The sequence below is a fragment of the Salvia splendens genome, chromosome 21, assembly GCF_004379255.2.
Source record: "Salvia splendens isolate huo1 chromosome 21, SspV2, whole genome shotgun sequence".
In the NCBI taxonomy this organism is placed as follows: domain Eukaryota; kingdom Viridiplantae; phylum Streptophyta; class Magnoliopsida; order Lamiales; family Lamiaceae; genus Salvia; species Salvia splendens.
This window is the reverse complement of record NC_056052.1, coordinates 16664772-16687982: the sequence shown is the minus strand read 5'-3', so window position 1 is coordinate 16687982 and position 23211 is coordinate 16664772. Positions and strand designations below refer to the sequence as shown.

General features: G+C 36.7%; 3 protein-coding genes and 2 long non-coding RNA genes across 8 annotated transcripts; 2 read left to right on the top strand and 3 right to left on the bottom strand.

The window, feature by feature from the left end:
* The first annotated feature begins 794 nt into the window (after positions 1-794).
* LOC121785185 (chlorophyll a-b binding protein 13, chloroplastic-like) lies at positions 795-2097 on the top strand. The gene is made up of 3 exons (XM_042183566.1): positions 795-961; positions 1040-1201; positions 1470-2097. Exons 1-3 carry the CDS (start codon positions 845-847, stop codon positions 1977-1979), a joined length of 789 nt encoding a protein of 262 aa, XP_042039500.1. The 5' UTR covers positions 795-844; the 3' UTR covers positions 1980-2097.
* Positions 2078-10907, bottom strand: LOC121785184 (myosin-2-like). Of its 2 annotated transcripts, none has more exons than XM_042183564.1 (24): positions 10278-10907; positions 9527-9628; positions 9302-9445; positions 9062-9212; positions 8926-8953; positions 8655-8823; positions 8479-8542; positions 8334-8347; positions 8160-8244; positions 7694-7797; positions 7306-7444; positions 6868-6986; positions 6593-6706; positions 6354-6509; positions 5990-6067; positions 5635-5793; positions 4787-4987; positions 4339-4544; positions 4122-4257; positions 3832-3952; positions 3556-3669; positions 3377-3480; positions 3001-3204; positions 2078-2699 (listed from the first exon to the last, which is right to left on the bottom strand). In XM_042183564.1, exons 1-24 carry the CDS (start codon positions 10563-10565, stop codon positions 2244-2246), a joined length of 3456 nt encoding a protein of 1151 aa, XP_042039498.1. In that variant the 5' UTR covers positions 10566-10907; the 3' UTR covers positions 2078-2243. The 2 variants fall into 2 exon arrangements, with proteins under 2 accessions (XP_042039498.1, XP_042039499.1); XM_042183565.1 differs by having other exon boundaries at positions 6354-6443; positions 6554-6706; positions 10278-10906.
* A 2146-nt stretch (positions 10908-13053) lies between these two features.
* LOC121785187 lies at positions 13054-14049 on the bottom strand. Of its 2 annotated transcripts, XR_006046936.1 has the most exons (3): positions 13908-14049; positions 13339-13606; positions 13054-13223 (listed from the first exon to the last, which is right to left on the bottom strand). It is a non-coding gene; the product is annotated as an uncharacterized LOC121785187 (long non-coding RNA). The 2 variants fall into 2 exon arrangements; XR_006046935.1 differs by having other exon boundaries at positions 13220-13606.
* On the top strand, positions 13533-15625 carry LOC121785188. Of its 2 annotated transcripts, XR_006046937.1 has the most exons (4): positions 13533-13602; positions 13682-13756; positions 14815-14880; positions 15359-15625. It is a non-coding gene; the product is annotated as an uncharacterized LOC121785188 (long non-coding RNA). The 2 variants fall into 2 exon arrangements; XR_006046938.1 differs by lacking the exons at positions 14815-14880; positions 15359-15625 and adding an exon at positions 13924-14402 and having other exon boundaries at positions 13539-13602.
* Positions 15626-19218: 3593 nt separating this feature from the next.
* LOC121783825 (myosin-2-like) lies at positions 19219-21993 on the bottom strand. The gene is made up of 6 exons (XM_042182001.1): positions 21333-21993; positions 20648-20762; positions 20273-20371; positions 20079-20182; positions 19829-19996; positions 19219-19756 (listed from the first exon to the last, which is right to left on the bottom strand). Exons 1-6 carry the CDS (start codon positions 21642-21644, stop codon positions 19382-19384), a joined length of 1173 nt encoding a protein of 390 aa, XP_042037935.1. The 5' UTR covers positions 21645-21993; the 3' UTR covers positions 19219-19381.
* Positions 21994-23211: the final 1218 nt, after the last annotated feature.

Here is a 23211-nt window from a genome sequence, read left to right as displayed (position 1 = left end):
CTTATTAATAAATTCCTGAATTAATGATGGACGGTCGAATATATGTCCGTATCTATATATATTCGAATATAATATTAATACGAACTCTTATCCAATACAAAATTATTAGACCATAAAAAGAGCGACACAATTCTTTAGATATTTAATGAATTATTTTATCAAAACGTATTGCAGGAATAGCTCAGTTGGGAGAGCGTCCACGTTTACCGCAATTGTTTTGTTTTATAGCCCATTTCATTTCTTTTCTCCTTTACCTGTATTGGGCTCATTTAGTAAACTTTTAGCCCATTTCAGATTTTTGGAATTTCAAGTGTTTGGCCCATTTCACTTTTTAATCAAACGCCCATTTGACTCTTGTTTATTTTCTCATTTGCTGAAATTTAAAAAAAAAGGTTATTAATTCTAATTATAATTCGTTCATTTTAAGTATGATATAATTAGAACGGATGCATCAGTCAATTTTCATATAAAACATGTTAACCATTCTTTTCTTTTTCTTTTGATAATTGCAGCACGGCATACACATACATGTTAATGAATAATTTTTTCGATAATTGAATCGGAATTGTGCACAATTATGAATTACTAAATTGTTTGACATGGCAATTCCATAATTATTTAAATATCGGATAGAGAGGATATGATATGGAGATACTCCAATCCTTATAACGCTTCTGATTGGCTGAGGTTTGCAAATTGCCAATTGCCTTCATCAGCAGCCACAATTTCCACACATGCAATCTTCTCCACTCATCTCTCCACTCTCCCCTCTTCAAATAAGTTACAACCTCAAGCTTAAAGTTGAGCTCCAAACACAGCCTTAACTAAAAAAAATCTCAAAGAAATGGCATCAATGGCTAGCTCCACAGCCCTTGTGAAAGCAACCCCATTCTTGGGCCAAAACAAGAATGCCAACCCTCTCAGAGAAGTTGTCTCAATGGGCAATGCCAAATACACCATGGTAATAATCCATTCACTACCACACACATTGTAATAACATGATCTATTTAGTTTCTCATGGTGATGATTTTGTGACTAGAGTAATGACTTGTGGTACGGACCCGACCGTGTTAAGTACTTGGGACCATTCTCGGCTCAGACTCCTTCCTACCTTAACGGAGAATTCCCCGGTGACTACGGCTGGGACACGGCCGGTTTGTCCGCGGATCCCGAGGCCTTTGCCAAGAACAGGGCTCTCGAGGTACATATTTTTGTTTTATTACTATTATTATAAATGTTCGTTCAGTTGTCATGCTTACTTGTTATTAAAGGTCACGTGTACTCTTATCTCTTGTTCAGTTGCCTTGTTTTTTTATCAATAATTCATCTGTGCCAATGTGTCTCGGCTCGTCTCCACAATGTCTATGACTAATATAATCCTAGACTAACAATCCCTATTTTGACTCATTTCACTGTTATCTTGTCTAAAGAACTGAACGCCACCTAATTTTTTGCTCAAATCTTTGTAGGTTATTCATGGAAGATGGGCCATGCTTGGTGCTCTAGGATGCATCACACCAGAGGTTCTTCAAAAATGGGTCAGTGTGAGCTTCAAGGAGCCCGTATGGTTCAAGGCCGGTGCACAGATCTTCTCCGAGGGCGGTCTAGACTATCTGGGTAACCCCAATCTGGTCCATGCTCAGAGCATTCTAGCAGTTCTTGGATTCCAAGTTGTGCTCATGGGACTCGTGGAGGGATTCAGAATCAACGGCCTTGATGGAGTCGGAGAGGGCAACGACCTCTACCCGGGCGGTCAGTACTTCGACCCACTTGGCCTGGCCGACGACCCCGTCACATTTGCTGAACTCAAGGTCAAGGAGATCAAGAACGGAAGACTTGCCATGTTCTCCATGTTCGGATTCTTCGTGCAGGCAATAGTCACCGGAAAAGGACCCCTCGAGAACCTCTTGGATCATCTCGACAACCCGGTTGCTAACAATGCCTGGGTCTACGCCACCAAGTTTGTCCCTGGATCATAATCAATCAAAATAAAAATATAACAATGTGTAGATTATTTATTGAATTGAGTGCATTACTATTTTCCTCAGCAAAATGTTGTTCATCTACAAAAGGAGAATGGAAAAACATAACCTCAAATTTGATCGTTTCCTAAACGTATTACATCCGAGCTTCGTTCCATACACTAATTACACGGTGGATAGATACTATACACGAACACGGGAGAACAATCGAGACTTAAAATGCAACAACAAAATTGATATATACATATTCCGAGCGCCATGCTATCCTCTTTTGCTTTTCTTCCCCCACCATTTCCGCCTGTGTTTCTCTGCATCGTTTCGCCCCAGCTTGTACACCTTCCCCTTTGCTTCCTTCAACCTCCCCTTGTAATCTCTCTTCCATGCTTCGAACCTCTGTCTCAGCCTCCGGAATTCCTCCACAGCATGTATAGGCGATTGGTCCGACTTGACCTCTACAACTGCTAGTGCTTCTTCATCGAAAGCTCGTCTTCTGTCCTCAAACTCCTTGGTCAGATGGCTCACCGGGTTCAAACTTCCATTTGTGTCATCGATTCCATTGTTAGGATATCTCATTGGGGTGCTACCACCCGGAGTCTGAGTTCCCATAGACATGTCCTCGGATTCATAAAATGGAGGGGATTGTGCGCCATCGAGCCTTCTAGCAGGGTTTATAGCATTTTCAGCAATAAGGCTCTTCTTGGCTGCAGCCAAGCTCATCTGCCCAGAAAGACGAGGATCCAAATTAGCATACTAAAGGCCTTAATGATAGTTAGATAGATACAAGTAACATAGGCTATTCTACTACAGTGTTTAGCTTGTTTGACATACTCAAAATCATATACTATTGCTAATCTAATTTCTCTACCAAAATAAACACAGCCCTTAAAAGCCAAAGTTACTGTAAAAGACATTAGTATTAGTACATAAGAAAGTAGACGACGACTTCAATTTTGTAGCTTCATTGCTATATGTGCGAAATTACCACAAGTTCATGATAAAACACAATAAACAAACTCACTTGTAGAGATGTTATCTGCTTTTGCCACATCTCCTCCATGGATTTCACCTTGGCTTCATATTCAGACCATCGGACTTCATACTGTACCAACTGCTCTCTCAAACCCATATTTTCTGTTTCCTTTTGTCCAAGTGTTGCTTCCGCCATTGACACACGCTTCTGTAGTTCTTCAACAACCAACGACAGCGTTTCTTGTTGCGGATCCTGTTCACCAAAATAATGGATCAGTTCAGGAAGAGTGAAGAGATGACTCTTGTACTCTTAAATTTACTCATTCATTCAACCCAACTCTGAGGTGATAAATAATTATCCGATAAAAGGAGTTCGCACGATAAAAAGTGGTTTATTTGAACACATGGCTTTTGCAGCTAAGTACCTTGACTTCAGAAATTCTCCTGCCTTGCTTCGGATTACTAACATTCAACTGTTTAGAGTTCCGGAGGTGATTAAACTGTTTGCGGGCCAACCATCCACGAATTACTGCAAAAGCCATTTAATTCTATTAGGACAGCACAAGATGCTAATATATCAGCTATTCCTAAAACAGAAGTTTACCTGACTGTATTTGCACAATTGCCATAAACAACTTGTCTGGCCTCGTACGGATAACCTGCTTTTTCAACCCAAGTAAGGCACCATACTCCTTTCTAGCAATTTCACCACGAATATCTGCATTTGTTTAATAATCAACAAAAGTAAAAGTCATGTGACAATTTTAGGAAAACATTAATGATTTGGTTCCTTAAAAACATTTTTTTGAAAAAAAAATCATTTGAGGGAAGTAATACTCTATAGTATGATATGAAATCAAGCTGTAGAAGCTGGCCTTACATGATTGCAATGTCAGTACTTCTTCCTTGAGTTTACAGAAGTCTTGGCATGCATGACGGCCATTGAAACACTTCTGCAACTCAAGAGTACCTTGTTTTCTAACATCTTCCAAAACATCAATCTGTTGTTCCACAACAGCAGAATATCAGGAAATTTAGTACTACAAAAAAAAAGTTGTTCAGTTTCCAGAAACAACACATGCAAATGTTATCTTGTCGATGTAATACAGAAGATAAACAGCCAATGAATTGCTCTAGGAAGTCAACAGATGTAAAAAGGCACAAAATCACCTGTCCTTTTCGAAAGTATAACTTTGTATAGCCAACTTGGTACATCTCTGGCAAGATACCGAACTTCTGCAGAATGGCAATTGACAGACTTAACGGATCCTGACTGTCCTTAGTTTCCCCGAGTAGGGACACATACCTGAAATTCACTCCGGCACGTCTTCAGAAAACTAGACACTAATCATACAGCGTGAATGGAAATTAAGATTCGATGCTTTACCTTTTTGTAAACTCTTGATGAGTCATCTGCATCGGATACCCAGACTTCGAAATCCTGACAACTTGCAGAATCCCACAGCAACGAAGCTGCCTCAGGGCAATATCTTTTTCAAATGCACCAGGAATCTGCTTATTATTTGGTCTTATGCAGCAAATAAAATGTTGTTTTGTGCTTTCCAGATGTTGTATCAATTTGAACAGCTGCCCCTGCAATAGTGAGCAGAAGTAAAAACAAATTAGATAAAGATATATAGTGAGAAGTTCTTATTCCTAACAAATATAGTATATAAGAAAACATATTTAATTAAAAATCATTACTTTAACAAAGGGGAAAACATCATGCTTAAATAGAATCAGATCATTTTATCCAGCTTTGTTCTTTTGTTTTCATAGTGTATCCCACAAGCAAGATGAGATTGCTAAAAGAGTGAAAGAACAAGCTTTATCACCTTGAATGTTGTGGCAACACTTTGTTTCTTACAAACTGACATCTCTGACTGCACCGATGCACTGTCTAGATTCTGGGATTGCTTAAGTAGAGGGGCAAAAGATTGAGGAAGTCGACCAGTGCAGGATGCGTATAGCTCGATAATTTCAGAATGTACTTGATCCCGATTTTTTTCCAAGAATTTTTCCGTCTCATAAAGAACCTACAGTACAAAGCTCATGTCAATATAAATTAATCTAAAATAAACTTCAGTACCTAAAACTAAAATACTCCCTCCGTCCCTCTGTAGCTGAGTCGTATTCCTTTTTGGGTTGTCCCACTGTAGCTGAGTCATTTCCTTTTTTGGCAAAACGTACTTTACTCTCTCTTCATCTCTCTACCTTTTTCCTTTCTACTTTATTCTCCTTTTACTTAACTCGTTTAAAACAATTTTTCTTAAATCCCGTGCCGAAAAGAAATGCCTCTACTACAGAGGGATGAAGGGAGTATAACATAAAGGTAAACAATTTCTATATCCAGAATTAAGTGGCGTGTATGGATCAAACCTTCATTATTGCAATTAAAGTAACAAATTTAGGTTCCAATAATACAATAAATACGATAGTTTTCTTATAAGCATGCTGTTTGTGTAGCTCCAACTTCACTTAGCTGATCAACAGTCAACAGATACATACCATGAGAACCACCATAAAAACTTATTACCAGCATATTATGGTCCAAGATATAAACAAGTACTACAGCAGAGCAACAAAAGTTTCAATCTGCAATCTACTTGAGGTACACTTGCTCTGGATAAATTTTAAGCTGTGTATAGAGATTCCACAAAAGTACAACGACAAGTAAACTTGCCTCCCCAGCATGATGACGAATGCGGAATGTTCCACCTCTTTCTCCTTGAAAGCAACGGTTATTACTTAAGTGATGCTTAAGTTTAGCAGAAAATGTTAAATCTGTAGCTTTGGGAAGATTGGATAATTCATCCAGTATCGGCATCAGCCCAATAGGTTTCTGTTCAAGCATACCATTGTGAAGATAAGAGTAAGGCGACATAATTTGTTTAGTAAGAAAAGCATGTAAAAGTCAGATATAATACTAACAATTAGCAGATACGAAAAAACTGGGTGCATTTTTTTAAGGTTCAGAAAATAGCCCACTTTACAACAATAATAACACCACTATGAGAGACTTCTCTGTATAGGAGTACCTTCTCAAAAAGATCTATACATTCTTGGTTATCTTCAAACTCTACTTTATTCCAGTCAATTCCATCCAACTCATACTCCTGCAATGAAGAGTATTCCACCATACCAATAATAAAAATACCAATATCAGAAGCGTTATGCTAAAATATTTAATGCACAATTTTCAAACAAAACAGTCTGCATTAAGTTAATTGCTCATTCAGATATTTTATGCAGAAGTGTTTACTTATGATGCACAATATATATAATCGTTAGAGGCTATATCTTGTGAAGTAATGACAGAAAACGAAATAAATATGTGAAGTATGTATCCCCAGCAATGCTTTTTTTAAAACCTAAAGATTGGAAGACATGTTAGATGCTTACTTCTTGCTCATGTTTGATGAGATGTTGATTCAAATGTTGCTGGAGCCGCTCATTAGCATAATTGGTGCAAAACTGTTCGAAGTTATTCTTCTGGTGCAAAAAAGCAGTCAAAGAATCCCAGTAAGATTGTTTAAAATGGGACACAACTGCACACAACTGCACCATAATATGTGTAAAGGAAAATATCAATCATTGTATACCTTAAGTGATTCAAATCCACACATATCAAGAATGCTTACTGAGCACCCCATATTATCTTTCCCCATGGAAAGTGATAAGTTAATCTTCTCCACAAGCCAGTCGAACAAGCTCACATAAATAAAACTTGCTAATGCATCTCTTGTGGCAATTGCCTAAACATGAGAAAAAACCGACATGGCATAAGTGTGATGGTTTTGCAAACAAACCATTCGGGAGCATATGAAAGTAACCATAAAGAACTAGCATGAAGTATTTGAATTGTTGGAATAGTTTGCACGTGTTTATGAAATTATCGATCTCTGAAACTATGAACCTGTTCAAGTGTCAGAGATTTGGTGACCTCATCCTTTCCAGCTCGTACCCTCCGGGTTGACAGAGTAAGTATCAGGTCTTGCTCGAAACAGCCCATCAAGCCAGCAGCATTTGTAACAGCTATAGATAAGGAAATTAATTTAGATATTGAAGTCAGAAGATAAGCATAAACCTAATCTTGAAACTGAACAATGTTCTGTATCTATGATGATCACAAAGGTTATTGCCGGGGGGAAGAGACTCTTAACCATTTAATTTAAGGGAAACTATAAATGCATACAATTTCTTTATTGAGTTTCCCATAATAAACCCCCAACGAGAATTCCCTTCAATGTAACTACTATTTATTTCCCAAAAATAAAATAGGGAAGTTTTAAAAGGATGATAATTGATGACTAGTGAAAGAGGATTGGGAAAATGAATCAGAACATGCAGATACCTTCATCAGAAACAACCTCAATATGCTTTTGATTGTCAGTTACAACAAACGATATGTTCCCCAGCCACAAAACTGCAGCAAGCATCTCGAAGGCGTACTCTTGATCTTCTTTACAGATTCTGATAGAATCTAAGGCTTCCTAGGAGTAGAACATATTCCGGAATTAATAACTTTTTCTTAGATAAGGAAAATGCTGAAAACACTCGAAAGTTCAATAGAAACTATGGTTTTTTATTTCGCCCACCGATGGTGCAGCAGTTTCCTCACTAAAGTTTCAAACCTCTTTATATACAAAACAGGTTGAGTGGTTGTGTAACGAAGTACCAAGGCCAAAACAAATGGGAGTAACTAACCAAAATAAAGCACATGTGCAAGACGTGTCATTTACCATAAGATCATGAAACTTCTGAGCATCATCAATGTTGGGGATCTCCAAACATTCACTCTGATTGAGATATTTGTATTCAGAAGCACCTCTTAACCTTAGCCTACCTGAAAAATAAAAAAGATTATGTGCCACATCTTCCGGTCATAATACTTCCAGAAAAGCTATAAACGTGTTATAGACAATAGATGATTTTAAAAAAAGAGTTTAAAGAATTGTGCATCATCAACAGTATATCTTATAAGCTACATTCATGCTTTTGTAAGTATCAAGGTAAATTAAGTTCTCACTTCTCAACCACGAAACTCCAACTAGCATGTAACACTGACACCAGCTGATAACAAAGATTTTTCGTTTGTCACACCAAGTCCAAAAATATTTGAACTATTCTCATAATTTTCATTTGCATACAAGGAAAGAACAAGATACGTGAGGAAAACCGAAGATTTGGGCAAATCTGCGAACAAACCTCGGAGACCAGAAGGAGCACCAGAGCAGAGCTGATAGAAAATGTGATATGACCGCTCTCCTTGGGCTAACTGAACAACTCTTGACTGATAAAACATGGAATTATATCAATTCCAGTCCATTATAAATATGCAGACTAGAGAACAAACTCACTGATGTTGATACACATACTGACCTTATCAAGGAGGACTGTTCATGATTGAGGAATTTGACATTGGACATGGACAAAATAGAAAAGCCATGTCACAAAAAAATATGACTAAGAATGGACTAACTGAATAGCTTTTCATAATTCAACTTGACCATAGAAGCATGCTTACAGGTTTGTATTTTAGCACCACACATTTTTCCAGCAGCACCGAAGTGGATTTCAATTAATTTTCCCTGCACGGATCCTGAGTGTTACCAAACAAGGCTTCCCTATGTTGATTTCCAAAAACAAACATAGGCTACCTCTTGAAGTAGTAGGAAAGAATTTAATTCAGAGTGAACTCACAAATCGGCTAGAGTTGTTGTTCATGGCTGTTTTGGCATTTCCAAAAGCCTCCAGTATGCAGCTTGTTTGCAAGACTTTCGATTCTATTACATCGCCACCTCCACCACGAGCTGCCAAATATTGCATTGCAATCTTAGCTGTCTCAGTCTTGCCAGCGCCACTTTCTCCACTAAAGATCACACAACAGGAAATTATTTCTTCCTATAAAAACTACAGCATGGCCATGGAACAAGAACAGCATAAGGAAAGCTTTATCAAAACTGCAGCTAACCTGATAATGATAGACTGGTTTACTTCATCTGCAAATTTAAAAAAGTAGCAAAATGAAAGGGAAATTAGCATCTCAGCCAGAGCAATACGTCAACAAGGCAAGCCTTTCACCGAGTATTTAAGGTGTTATATAGCACCTGCTATCATTGCTTTATATGCTGCATCAGCAGTAGCATAAACGTGAGGACTGTCCAAAAGGTTCTTTCTGTAAGCAGTAACTATATCATCCCCATATATCGGGACACTTTTAAAAGGATTGATGGCTAGTAATACAGGGCCTGCCTTACTCTATGTAGAGAACACACAACAAATTGTTTAGGTTAGAGACAATTGCTAACTTATAAATAAGAAAAAAAAAGATTTTAATAGAGGATTACATATATATTATCTTTTGTATATCTATACTGGAGATTGTGAAGAACTGAAGGCTCATTCAAATAACTCAGTTGTGCAAGATCATCAACTTCATCAAGTATATGCGGATTGGCTGGTAGGAGGTCTTGTGTCGGAACTGTCACAACCTACAGTGATACTGCAGTGAGTACACAATTCTTGTAAAATGCAAGAAAACAGTGAACAGATGACAAATGAAATGAACTAACAGTTCCATCCGGTAGCAGAACCAAAGCTTTCTCCCCTGAGTTTGATCTTATTTGCCCAGATTCCCATAGGTAATCATGTCGTCGACACCAAACCCGAAGTTTCTAAAATTACACATCAACACTTACAATGAGAAACCGAGATTATAAAATCCTAAATGGAAACAGAAAAATCCCCAACATCTGGGCAAGATAAAAGTACGACATTCTCGACATTGTTACAAAGAATCATGAGCCCAACTCTTTTTCATGTTCCTCCACTATTCTACCTGATAAACTATCCGGAGCTTCAACTTCCCCAGCCTAATGATTTAGTGTCCAGCACAACAAAATGCAAGTAAACCAGGCACAATATAACAAACAATGACACAGGAAAAGTTGCATTTTAGCATAATCTAGGTAAACTCGCAGGCAAGAGAATAGAATTTCTGCAAACTTATCTTAGAGAAGAACCATCTAATCTCAGGCAATGCAACCAGCGCCATAAGACATACACATAAAGATTCAAACCTTGTCATTGAAGTTATAAAAATACACCATGACGCATCGAGCTAGAACTCAAGCATGTCAATAAATTTGTGAAACAAAGAAGTCTAATTATAGAAGAAAAGAAACAAATATCACAAAACTTGATTGACCATAAAAACAATAATACTCCCATAAACCCTTTTGTTTTCTTTTTCTACTTTTATGTACAAATATTCTCAAGTAGAGATCAAAGGATATTAGCAAACCAGAAAACAAAATCGTCTACCTTCCGATTGCCCTCATCCTCATCCCCATCTTCCAATTCCTCAACTTTCTCGGCCCCAAAACAATTCTCTCTCTCTCCTACGCTTCCTTCCTTATTCACAGCACAACTCGACGCGCCCACAGGCAAAGACGGCCTCCTCTTGGGGGAAGGAAGGCGAGCACGAGATGTGGCCTTAGGCCTCGGAGGCAGAGCCGGCGGCAAGTCCCCCGGCGTCTGGGTCTCCTCCTCTCGCCGCAGAGACTCCAGCATTTCCTCCAAAGAGCTCCGAGCTGTCGATAAAGACAGCATTTTTATCTTTCCTTGTACCACAAAATCCCACAAATCTCGACTCAATCCGCCACTTCAACACAGTCATCCCCGAGATTGCAGTGCTCTATCCGATCCCATCTTCGGGGGAAACGAAATTAACTGATAGTAATGATTAAATCCGCCACCAAAAAAAGAAACACCAAAGCAAAAGCAAAGCCACGAGCTTGTTTCCGTGAAAGCGAAGTGTAATGACGATGCCGGCCTTCAAGTCGTTAATGACGAAACTGCAAATTATCTGGAAATTAGCAGTTAGGAGTTGTAATGAATTTGGGTGGATTAGATTCAATAAATTTAGGATTTCTGAGTAAATATTTTCCGTTTACCAAAAAAAGTTAAATTACGACAGGTATTTGGTGTTTTTAAAATTTGAATTTGGAAATAATTTGTTAGAAAATAAAAAAAAAATTGGGAGTTATGAAGCGTTAGTGGGTGGGGGCCGTGGGGCCCGCACAGGGATAGGATTGTTTTTTGACGATTTTAGACATCTTGGTTTCTATCCATTTCTTGGGGTCTATCTAAATAATTTTATGCAATAGGCCAACAGAAAGTCTATCATTAATTTTTCAGTAAGTTACAAAATATAATTCAATAATGGACTTTTTGTGTTTCATATTTTAGTTTTGGAGGGATTTCATATTTTTTCAAAATTTAAATGATATTTGGGTGATGGGCCAAGAGAAAAGTCTATCATATAGAGTATTTTCACTAAGTTCCAAAAAATAATTTAATAATTGACTTTTTGTGTTTCACATATTTGCTTTGGAACTACTACTATATCTGTACTCAAAATTATTAAAATACTATTATTTGGGTAAAAGTGTTGAGGAATGATTACACACACTGGTGTCTCAATGTTGAGCTTATGTAGGTGTCTAAAATGTTGAAGACAAGCTTCGAGTTGTTTTCCAAATGAATCTAGACCCATTGAAATTGATTTTTGGAATAAAAATGGAAGAAGAAATAAAAATGTGGTGAATTCTTAGAGAGGTTGGGTATATTTATAGGAAAAAAACACTTTGTTTAAAGAGGCTGAGAATGTGTAGAGTGTAGTGCATTGATTTACAATGGCATAATGACTTTCGCAATCATGTGGCAAGTAATAGTTAATTTTACGTGATTGGTACCATAGAAATTTGTGGACTTCATCATGAATTTGTCAATTAATATTCAGTAATTTATTATGATAATGGGGTTAAATTATGAAACATTGTTAAAAGCGGCATTTTATGTGCAGAAGGATATGCGTTAAGGGGTCCACCAACCAATGACATTGCTCCGGGAAATATTATTCCTACAAACCTTATTTATATCTAGTGGAGACATTTCTTTTCGCCACAAATATTAAGAAAAATGTATGCAATATATTAAATAAATACTAAAGTAGGAAAGATAAAAAGGTAGAGAGAGCAAAAGTAAGTGAAAAGAAATGTATTTACTTTTATTAAAAAGTAAAATGACTCTACAACGTACCAAAATTACTTTACTGTTATGGAATGGAAGGAGTAGATATTAGTAATAATTTGGTGCATAGTTTTTTGAATTAGAGTGGAGAATGAGGAAATAGTGTGAAATGGGTCGAAGCCACAACCTTTCTTGATCCCATATTTGAGATAATTAGAGCTAGGGGCGGAGAATTCAGAAGGACAAAAATATTTATGCAGAGAAATATGTTAGACTAATGTTCATACATATGGATCTTTCAATTTCAATTTCGAACAGATATAATCTGGAAGATATGATGTAGTAAATTAAGAGTGTTATCTTTTATTAATTAGTTATTTTACTAAAAGAAATGAAAAATAACTAATTAAGTAACATTTAAACTAACACTCCTAATTTACTGCATCATATCTTCGCCAAACTGAAAGATCCATTTGTATCAAATGTATTGTACTAATTTTAAAAATTACTAAATATATTAATAGTGATTTTTTGTATAATTTATTATTCTCTATATACACCTATTCGACTATACAAAAATAGATTCAATAAAATTTCTATCACTAATTTTTTTTGGGTCCACTACTGTTTACGGATATATACGATTTTGAGCATTTTCCTAAAACAAAACTTTGTCGACAACTTTCCGATCCATTACTATCACTTAGTTTACTCCTCTTTTATTGACAATCATTCTTATGTTCATAGAAAGACTGGGATAATATATGCTATTTCTAATATGGATAAATTCAAACTTTACCTTTGAGATTTATTGTAACGCCCCGTTTTTCTAAACCTAATTTGTGAACCCTAAAGTACTTGAATGCAATGCTATTAATATTGCGAAGTCCGTGAATTATTTGTTGGTAAATTAATTGTTGAGTGGAATTGTTGGACTAGAGATTTGTGAAATAAATTACTGTGCGAATCTAAAATAATTCCTTTCCGTGAGGAATAAATATATTGGACTCAATCCGCGTGTTGGATCGGATAAATTGAACAAATAATATAAAAATACAGTCCGTGATAAATAAATTGTGGACTGCATAATTTAAAATAAGATACAAAGGACCATGAGTAAACCAATTTAATTAATCTTCCCGATTTATTTGGTCATCAATCGGCTTTAATTAATTTTTAATTAAAGATTCTGTAAAGATTATCCTCCTCCGTGAAAATATATTCCTCCTCCGTGATCTGCAAACATATGCCAAATAAATTAAATCAAAAATAAGGAAGAAAATTTATTAGAATTTGAAAACTCTCCCCTCAACCCACGTAAAAGAAAAACCGTTCCCCAAATCTCTCCAACCTCTCAACCAAATCTTCTTCCTTTAAAATTTCTGCTCCTCTATAATAGTTGTTGCACCATTCATTCCTCCCATCTCTGCAGCAAAACAAGGATTTCTCTTCAAATTCCTACTCAAGGTAATCTTGCAAACTCCATCTCTGTTACACGTTTTTGCTTTCTGAACCAACTCGTCAAACTCATTGAAATTTTTGAATAGGACCGAGACAAAGATTCAAGAACCACTCTTTTCAAATCCTTGCTGATTTTGATTTCTCATCCACGGAGGTAACTACAAAAAAAAAAATCTATCATCCTCTTCCTCAAGAAGAATTCACATTGACACAGAAAGCATATATTTTTATAGAAACCAAGAATCCAAATTCAGGGAGGAGAAACCAACAGCCTTGATCTTTTGCCTGAGCCGACCTGTTCAGTGAAGGTATAAACCTTCCCCTTTATCTCAAATCTCCAGACATCAAGCATATCACTTTGTTGTTCAATCGAAACTCTAAATCGAAGTAAAATAAACCAAAGAGCAACCTTTTAAAGAATCAAACTAAAATTCACGAAAACCAAACTAAGAACCTTACTTGCGGGGCGAATCAGGTTGGTATCGGAGGCGTCGGGTCTGTTTTGGGGTAAATCGGGGCAACGGGTGGCGGAGACTGACCGACGGACGCTGTTGACAGCAGCGGCGTCGCGTCTCCCGGCAGCGACGGCGGTGGATTCCGGCGACGAGCAGCAGCGGCAGCGGTTCAGGGGAGCAGAGCGTCTGACGGCGGCGGTGACTGCGCAGCAGTAGCGGCGTCGCGATTTCTGTACAGCAGCGCTGAGCGACGGCTCTGAGCAGCGGCGACAGCAGCCTCTTCCCTACGAGCAGTAGCAGCAGCGGCGTCCGACGTCGTGAGGCGAACTGAAGAAGCCGACGGGAGATTGGAAAATTTCAGTCGACGAAGGATAGAGAAGAGAGAAGAAGAACATAGAGATAGGCGTGAAGGAGAATGGGGGGAGTATACATAATTTTTGGCCTTTTGTTTTTAAATGGAATTGGGCTTCATTAATTGACATAGGTTGAATTATTAAAAGTATGGGCTCCATTTAATTGTTTTGGGCTTTAAAATTTTAATTGGAGATATAAGGTGGGGAAATAATTAAGCTTTGGGCTTTTAAATAAATCTTTGGGCTGATAATTAATAGTGACGAATTATTTATTTAATTCCGGAATATTTCAACGAATGAATAATTTTATCTTAAGTCCGAAATAAAAATAGTTCGAGGGGAAATGGTTGCGACAATTTAATTATACACTTTTATAATTTTGGGAATTTTATTTCGATATCGTTGAGAAAAATACGAGGAGCTAACGGAGGAATTAGGGGCGTAAGCGGCCGCCGAATAATCGAAAACCGAGATAAATAACTTCGCTTAGGATGCATGCATTTTTTTACCTATTTATTTGAAAAGCGTGTTGATTTATGTATTATCTAAATGTTAAAGGTGAATCATCGCAAGTGAATCGTGAGACCAAAGGGAAGAGAGTACTTGAGATTTTAAGCAATCGAGGTGGGCTTTCTTTTAAATAAGGACAACGTCCTAAATATTTTATAGATGGAAATGAAACTGTATTTATCATGCCGTGATTTGATTTTTTTTACGTGCCTATCTGAGGTGGCTTTATGCCATTATTATATAAATCGAATTCGGGTCCTTGTAGGGCCGCACACCCTACTTGGGCTAGTGTACACCTATGGTAGATCGTGTGCTAGCGTACGGGCTGGCCGGTCTAGTGGCTTGGTTGGTTTGTGGCCACATTCCAAGTCATGTATTGGCAGATATGGCTAACGTCTATGGGAAAATGACTGATCAGTCGACTTTTACAATGGGAAATGTTTTTTAGTGTCTCGGGTCTTTCTAAAGCTAAACCTCGATGGTTACTTAAGTACGGCATGATAAATAAGATTTTTGTTGAAAATGTTTTTGGCATGAGCCCATTGAGTATTTTTATAGTACTCAGCCCTGCATGTGTTTTCCTTATGTGCAGGTTGAGCGGCGACGAGAGTACGGTGGTGTTGAGCAAGTAATTGGTGAATGAAATTTGTTTATCTTTGAATTATGGGTGTCGTTGTGTCTTCACACATGACGTCACTCTTTCTCTTGGTCGTTTCTGCTGTGACATTGCTTTCACTTATTTTTATGGGCTTGCGACTTAAATTATTTGGATATTGAATACTTGGGATTTTACTAGTTTATGTCACACTCTTGGTCGTTTTCTTTGAATATTAATTGTTGGTCAAGCTCGTTATTGAAACCCTAGTTTCTTTTCAATGGTTTATTAAATTCTCTTAATCACGATCGCCCATATTTATTGACCCCAAAAAGGACAGTCGTGACATTTATGTTACTGCATTAACCATGAAAATTACTCAACTTAATCTTGAAATTAGTACTCCTTCCGTTCCACTCAAGATATTCACATTTTTTAGTGACACGAGATTTTAGGTGGAGTTGTTAGGTGGAATAAGTAAGGATAAAAAAAGAATAGTTTAATATTTTAATGAAGAGGGATGGGACATAGATTTATTACCAAATATAGAAAGAGTGATGCTAAATGGCCATAATGTGGCCGGCCATAAAGAGTTAATTTAGGTCATTTACATGTATAAAAAAATTAGAATTACCGATATAAACTTATATGTGTGTGAATGGACTTGTAAATTGATACTTATCTTTGAATTCCATTACGTAAAACACATTAATATCACGAATTACTGTATACGTTGAGCAACAATCAAGAAATGACAGTAGTAATAAGTTGAGCAAAAACTACGAAAGAGAAACACTAACATGTTGAGCAACATATAATGAAGATGATATAAAAGTAAAATCAAGTAGTATTAAACTAAAAATTTGAAAAAAAATCAATTTTTTTGTTATTTAATTAATTTATGGCTGGCCATAATGTAGCCGAATAGCTTTATTCATATAGAAAATGGACATTTTGAGTTTTACATACTAAAAGGAAAAATGGAAGGAGTATCATTTTGATGTTTGATTGAGTCGTGCTGATAAGTTTTATGTTGTGATAAAGTAATTCGGTTAATTTACTGCATTTTAGTGATGTGTAAGTGAAATACAGACATCATCGAGAATTATAATATTCCATATAACTTCAAATATCTGTAATTCCGTGAATTGAGGAGAGATAGCAAAATTAGAATTTGATTGCGGCCACATGCTCTTCCATTTGATGTTTCATGTTTGTATGCTTGCCACTTCTACCCAATTGACAAATATCAATTCATTATTAATTTAACTTTTCTTCTTTATGCTTGTCTTTTCCTCTTGACTTTGATCATGTCCATTCTCATCCCTCACCTAATCTAATTAAAGGTCTAGCCTTTTCTATAAAACATTTTCATTCTTTATATAACATTACATAGAGTCACATTTGGTAGTTTTGATATCAAACTAAATATACCAACTGCATAATTTTGTGCGTTTTACTATAAACATAACTCAAAATCATTTTTCTCCTATATATAAATCATCAAAGTAAGACGAGGCATGGTGAGAGACAAGGTCCAAAAAATGAGTGAGCCAACGTTAAAACATATGGGGCTCAACAATATTAATTATTAAATAAAGAAAAGGTAAACTATGCAGATAAATAATTTTAAAAATTATATTATACCCTTAAGAATATAGTTGTACATAGTATGGACCCAAATTATGGGTCAACATTAATTATTTGATTCGAAGGTTCCAAGTTGCAAACATGCACTACCTAGAAACATGTGAAGCACGTCTACCAAGTGACGTCGATGTATATTAATAATGTTAGGGATTCATACTATTTTATTTTGTTAATTGGACATGTAATATTACTAATATTTATTTCTAATTAGATCAGTTGCTGATAATGCATATTACTAATATTTATTTCTTTCGTGTATAATTCGAGAGCGATCTTAATCGAAATGGGTGGGATATTTAGAAAATGAGTTTCATTTGTTTATCAACCAATGAAATTCAAATTTAATTTATCAAAAATGTTCAATATAATTAGTAACTTATAAATAGAGGGGCAATATGCATTAATTAATATTTATTTATTACGTGTACAATTTGAGAGCAATCTTAATTAATTTGATTGGAGCATTTACAAAATGTATATATTTCACTTATCTATCAACCAATCAAATTCAAACTTAATCTATTAAATATGTTCAATTTAATTAGTGGTGACTCATAAGTCATAAATAGAGGGGCGGAACTTTTAAGAGCAGAGAATGTTTTTTCTTCATATACGTATATTGAACATATTGCCAAATTATAAAATTTAGTCAAATGACTCAAATCAGATTGTTTGGTTAAGAATCGAAAACGTGGCATGAAATTCGAAAATAACTAATGAAATGTTACACTATGATGCAACTCTGCTGCATAACTAACTACTGAAGTGTTTATCACCTTTAAAAAAATTGATCTTCGTTGTCTTGGCCAAAAATATGTATGTTAAACATGTTTAATAGTGGTATTGGGCTATATTGTGTAATTGGCAAGTTAAAGAGGCTATAATGCAGAGAAACCCCCTAGCTACTTAAATTTTTGGAATTGAAGATTTTGCATTATGTGAAAGATGTCGTCTTTCTCGTAAATAGAAAACCAAACAAGTAGTAGAAAATAAGCACCAAAAAGTTATAAAAAAAAAGATTAAATTGGGTGTGTTGGTTAGCCTATTGATAAAATGATAATATATGAGACTAAAGATATTGGGTACAAATTCACTTTAACATAATCTTTGCTTTTTTGTCTATATAAAAATTAAGTTGGACCATTGAATATATTAATAAATAGTACTTCGTCCGTGAATAGATGTTCATTTTTTTCATTTTAGTCTGTCTGTGAATAGAAGTTCCGTTTAATTTTTACTATAAATGGTAATAAGGTCTCACACTCCACTGACACGTTCCACCCACATTTTATTTAAAACTAATATACATAAGTGAGACTCATATTCCACTAACTTTTTTTCACACACTTTTCTTAACATTTCTTAAAACTCGTGACGCAAGAAATAAAACTCCTAATGATGGACGAGGGGAGTAGTAAGAACGTGAAAATCATAGACTGATAGAAAAAGGATATGCCTAGAAGAGACTTTAGATGGTGTGTGATGTGTTATTTAAAGAATTTATGCAAGTTGTGCCAAATAAACTATGAAATATGATCAAATTCTAGTATGTTTTGCAACATTAAAAATCAATTCGAAAATTCACAAAGTTTAATCTATATGATTTTTTGTTGAACAAACTAGAATTTGATAAACCTTCGTAACTTTTTCAACAATTTGCCCAATAAAGTGAAAATGATTTGTCAAACCTAACACCATCGGTGTCTGACCGATTCAATTCACTCATTAGCTTTTTCGGTTCTGATTCTATTAATATATGTGAAATTCACCAAAAAAATTCTACAACTTGATTTCCAATGAAATATTTTTAGTTGAAGCCCAAGCAACCAATATTTCATACGTAATTTCTTTTTGGTGCCAAAAATTAAACACGGTCATTTTGAGTCCCTTGACAACTTATCATCAAACATCAACAAAAAGTTGTCTTCGCCATTTTTAAATATCATTTGTTTTGAAGCCATATTTACATAATTTCGTAAGAAAGTTGTTTTTAGTTTTGAGCCGTAGAAATTAAAACTCGCATTGCTCAAAGCCCTAATCCTTTGTGCGAAGTCTTGAAATTAACATGACCTTATATTTTGAATTAAACTAGGATAAATATTAAAGTTATTGATTTACTTGGTTATTAAAGTGATTCAAACCCCTGACTCATTCAGCTATACAATCAAATTATTTCTTTCATTTTACCTAGTCGAAATTGAATATATTCTACCCATTGTATTCAAATTATAGTAATATATGTTTCTCAAATTACTTGAGCGCCCTTATTAATAATCACATTTTATATACTGTCATAAATACTGACAGATTGACAAGAACATAGAACAAGAAACGGGGCAGGGTCAAGTTGATCAAGAATAGCCTTTGGGATCAAGATATGTTTATGAGACGATATCGATCTTGCCCATGATTCCGTGATCTCTTGCGTTTCTTTCCCCACCATTTCTTTGGATGACCATCAGCCTCACCATGCCCCATTGAGTGTATCTTTGTCTTTGAATCTCTCATCAACACAACCTTCTTCTCCTTCACCCATGCCTTGATCACGTGTTTCAACTTTTGCAGTTTCCCAACATGAGTCCGTACGGTAGCATGGTTTCCATCCTCAAAACTTATCTTCCTTTTCACCAGCTCATTGATGCCATGTTTTAAACCTTCACTAGTCTTTCTGTAAGGACAAGGTGGCTGGCCTCCATCTCGTTGTCCTTCTCGAACGACACTCTTTTCTGCTGCGGCCAAATCCATCTGCACAAGGGTTTTTATGCAATGGCCAGAAAGTTTCTATTATTTCAAAATTAATGGAGCAAACAAACTTACTTGCTGCCACATCATGGATTTCATCTTTGCCAAACGCGCCTCGTACTGTTGCAATTGCTCTCTAAAGGTTGCATTTTCTTTTTCTTTCTGTTCAAGAGTTTCTTCTGCCATTAATACCCTCTTTTGGAGTTCTCCAACAACCAGTTGCAACATCTCCGGAGGCAGTTTCTGAACAACCAACAATAACCTCTTTTTTAACTCATTACTATGATATATATACATTTAAATCAAGGTTTTTCCAACACATTACCTCCACTTCAGAAATGCTCATGTCTGATTCTACTTTACCACGAGTTGACTCTATCCATTTCTGGAGACGACAAAAATGCCTTCTCACCAACCATCCCCGAATTACTGCACAACCAAATTTGTTGGATTGGGATAACTGCTCGTGATTCATCAGCTACACCTCAAGAAGAAGTTTTCTATTTTTTTTAGCTTTACCTGACTGTAATTGCACAATCACCATCTCATCTAGCTTCACCTGATTTTTCATCGTGAGTAAGGCACTATACTCCTTTCTTGCAATTGCACCACGAACATCTGTTGATAGACAGTAAATTACTAGCACAAAGAGTATATTTTGTCTTCTACGGGGGTGTTCGGTTGACAAGATTAAATCTCATGATTAAATATGTATCATGTTTGGTTCATAAGATTGAATCATTCAACTTAATCCTATATGGATAGTCTCATGATAATTAGTCATAGCCTCCCCCTCCAACTAAAATAATCCCACAACTTAATCCTAGATGGATAGTCTTATGATATTAGTCATGACAACCGAACGCCACCTACATGGAGCTGCAAGGACCTTACATGATTGCAATGTGCCTGCTATTTCATTGAGTTCGTGGAGGTGTTGGTGATTATCCAAATTCTTCTGCACCTCAGGAGTAAGGATTTGTTGTGTAAAACCCTTTAAGAAACCAACCTGTTCCACCACATACCAAAACAGTTATCTATATTCAATCTTATCAATTTACAAAAGAAATGAACACGAATTTCTAATGTTTTTTGTAGTCAAATACATAAATACAACGCACTATCGTACTTTCTTTTATGTGTAAATGTATTTAAATTTAAAGACCGCGCCATAGAGGAACCTGAGACCCTTGGCCTCAAACATTAACTTTATGGAAAAATACTAGATTGCAAATAACAATTGACGGAGCAACATTTTATGCATAGAGTGCTTCTTATTTGCAAGATTATATCTCGGGATTAAACATGTATTGTGTTTGGTTCATGAGATTGAATCTCACAACTCAATCCTAGATAGATAATCATGTGAAATTAGTCATAGTCACCTCTCCAACTAAAATAATCTCACAACTCAATCCTAGACTTACATCTCATGATTATTTTGTCTAACAAACCGAACAGTTAAAGATCGTGTACTTATTTCATATTGACATTATAGCATCGACCTTGGCAACCAAACACCATAACAAAGCGATGAGAGATGAGAGAAAAACAGGAATCGACATGAAAAAAACCTAACCTTATGAGGAGCAGAATTCTCAATCCTCTTATCATCTGCATAACACCATCTGCCTAATTCCACTTTTGCATCACGAAATCCATTTCCTCTCATCTTCCCATTCTTCATACAAAATCCCGATCTCACCCCAGTTGTATCGCTCATGGACACAGATAGCCGCCTCTTAGCCGACGGGGGGCGAGAGGGAGGGATGGCGCGTCGCGGCAGAGCAGGAGGGACATCCGGCGTGCCGCTCTCGTCTCTTCGCTGGAGAGCCTCCAGCATTTTCTCCAACGAGCTACGCGTGATACAATTTGGCGCTACAGCCAACATATTTTTGAATTATTGAGCTCTTATCGACGGAATTCTAGCAATTCAGATACAACGAAGACACATACGCCACCAAATTCGGCAGAATTAAAGCGATATTTGGAGATTTTTGATAGAAATAGCAATTGGATGATGAGATTTGGGCAGAATTTTAGAAGAGATTTTGAAGGATTGTGAGAGCAACTGGTGGTAGAAGGCGGCGAAGGAGACAGCGCTGGAATTGGGGAAAATTATGTGGACCTTCCTCGCGATGGAGCAAAGGCCACCGGAAAAGCGGCGGCGGCACCCGCCGGACTCCAATTTTCTCCAAAACCACAGAAAAGGATGGTAGAAGGTGGCGGAGGAGTCTGGTTTGGAAGAACAATTCGAAACGGTGGAAAACGTCAAAAGTTGCATGTCTAAACTAAAGGATAACTTGCAGTGTAGTCCTCCAAACTTTGAAGAATTTCGGATTAGGCCCCAATCTTCTAGTTATTTACGATCTAGTGCAACTACTATAAGAAATTTGAGTTTGGTCCATCAACCATTGAGAAATTCCATTCAGCCCCTTCAGGTTCTGAATAAATTCAGTTTCGCTTCCACATTTCAAAAAAGTTTGATTCTGGCCCTATATTATGTAAGAATTGTTTCGAAGTCCAAGACAAAATGTCTACTGCATGCAATGCCCATGTGGTGAAGATACAGATTATAACTGGATTTTTGAATGTAATGCAATACAATGACATTTAATGCCTCGGATATTCTTTAATCTCATGTGATGGGGTACGAACTAAACCCTAATGGCAAGCCCAATAACAGTGACGGCCCATCAGCCCAGAGCCCAAGAAAGAGTATCTGTTCGGCACCAAAGAGTTCGGCACGACCAAAGAGTTCGGACTCAGTCTACAGCTCGGTAAAAGCACAGCTCGGTAAAAGCCGACCAGTCAAGCTCTCCTCTCAGGTCGGCAAGAGCTGATCGGTAAAGTCCAGCAGTTCGGTCTCAGCATTCGACCGAACTAGGAGTTAGTGGACTCATGAAAGGCCTCCACGACCTCCGCTATACCCACGATCTATTTAGTGGTACGAAGCAGTTATTGAGCAGTTATTGCTCACCCACGATCTTGTTAGTGGGGCTGCAAACCACGACCTTAGTTCAATGTATAAATAGAACTTAGATCAGATAGAAAAGGGTTAAGCTCTCTAGAGATAAAATACCATATAGCAAGTCTGTGTTGTAAGCTGTAATCCCAGATCAAGCAATACAATCTTGCCCTCCCTTCTTCCCGTGGACGTAGATTTACCTCAGTAAATCGAACCACGTAAATTCTTTGTGTCGTAATTTTCATTCTCTACCAGCACTTACTAACATCAGAAATTCGCGGATCCATCACTGGCGCCGTCTGTGGGAACCAGAGAACAAAATTTGTGATAAAGCGAATTTTTGATCCATTTTTTCCGCCCAAAAAATGCATACCAGATCGCAGAGTACCCGTATTCCTGCCCGTGAGAACCAGGAGGAAGCCAATCCATCCCATAGGTCTGGAAAACAGCCTAGGGATAAATCCACCACCAGTTCTCATGGCGAAGGAAC

Excerpts from the sequence above, each read along its gene's own strand:
- LOC121783825 (XM_042182001.1), bottom strand. The coding sequence starts at position 21,644 with ATGTTGGCTGTAGCGCCAAATTGTATCACGCGTAGCTCGTTGGAGAAA. Across the intron at positions 20,183-20,272 it reads GATTGTGCAATTACAGTCAG|TAATTCGGGGATGGTTGGTG; the intron begins GTAAAGCTAAAA and ends TTGGTTGTGCAG. Across the intron at positions 19,757-19,828 it reads AATCCATGATGTGGCAGCAA|ATGGATTTGGCCGCAGCAGA; the intron begins GTAAGTTTGTTT and ends ACCCTTGTGCAG.
- LOC121785184 (XM_042183564.1), bottom strand. The coding sequence starts at position 10,565 with ATGCTGTCTTTATCGACAGCTCGGAGCTCTTTGGAGGAAATGCTGGAG. Across the intron at positions 9,446-9,526 it reads TTCTGCTACCGGATGGAACT|GTTGTGACAGTTCCGACACA; the intron begins GTTAGTTCATTT and ends GTATCACTGTAG. Across the intron at positions 3,205-3,376 it reads GGAGAATTTCTGAAGTCAAG|GATCCGCAACAAGAAACGCT; the intron begins GTACTTAGCTGC and ends TTTGGTGAACAG.
- LOC121785185 (XM_042183566.1), top strand. The coding sequence starts at position 845 with ATGGCATCAATGGCTAGCTCCACAGCCCTTGTGAAAGCAACCCCATTC. Across the intron at positions 962-1,039 it reads GCAATGCCAAATACACCATG|AGTAATGACTTGTGGTACGG; the intron begins GTAATAATCCAT and ends TTTTGTGACTAG. Across the intron at positions 1,202-1,469 it reads CCAAGAACAGGGCTCTCGAG|GTTATTCATGGAAGATGGGC; the intron begins GTACATATTTTT and ends AAATCTTTGTAG.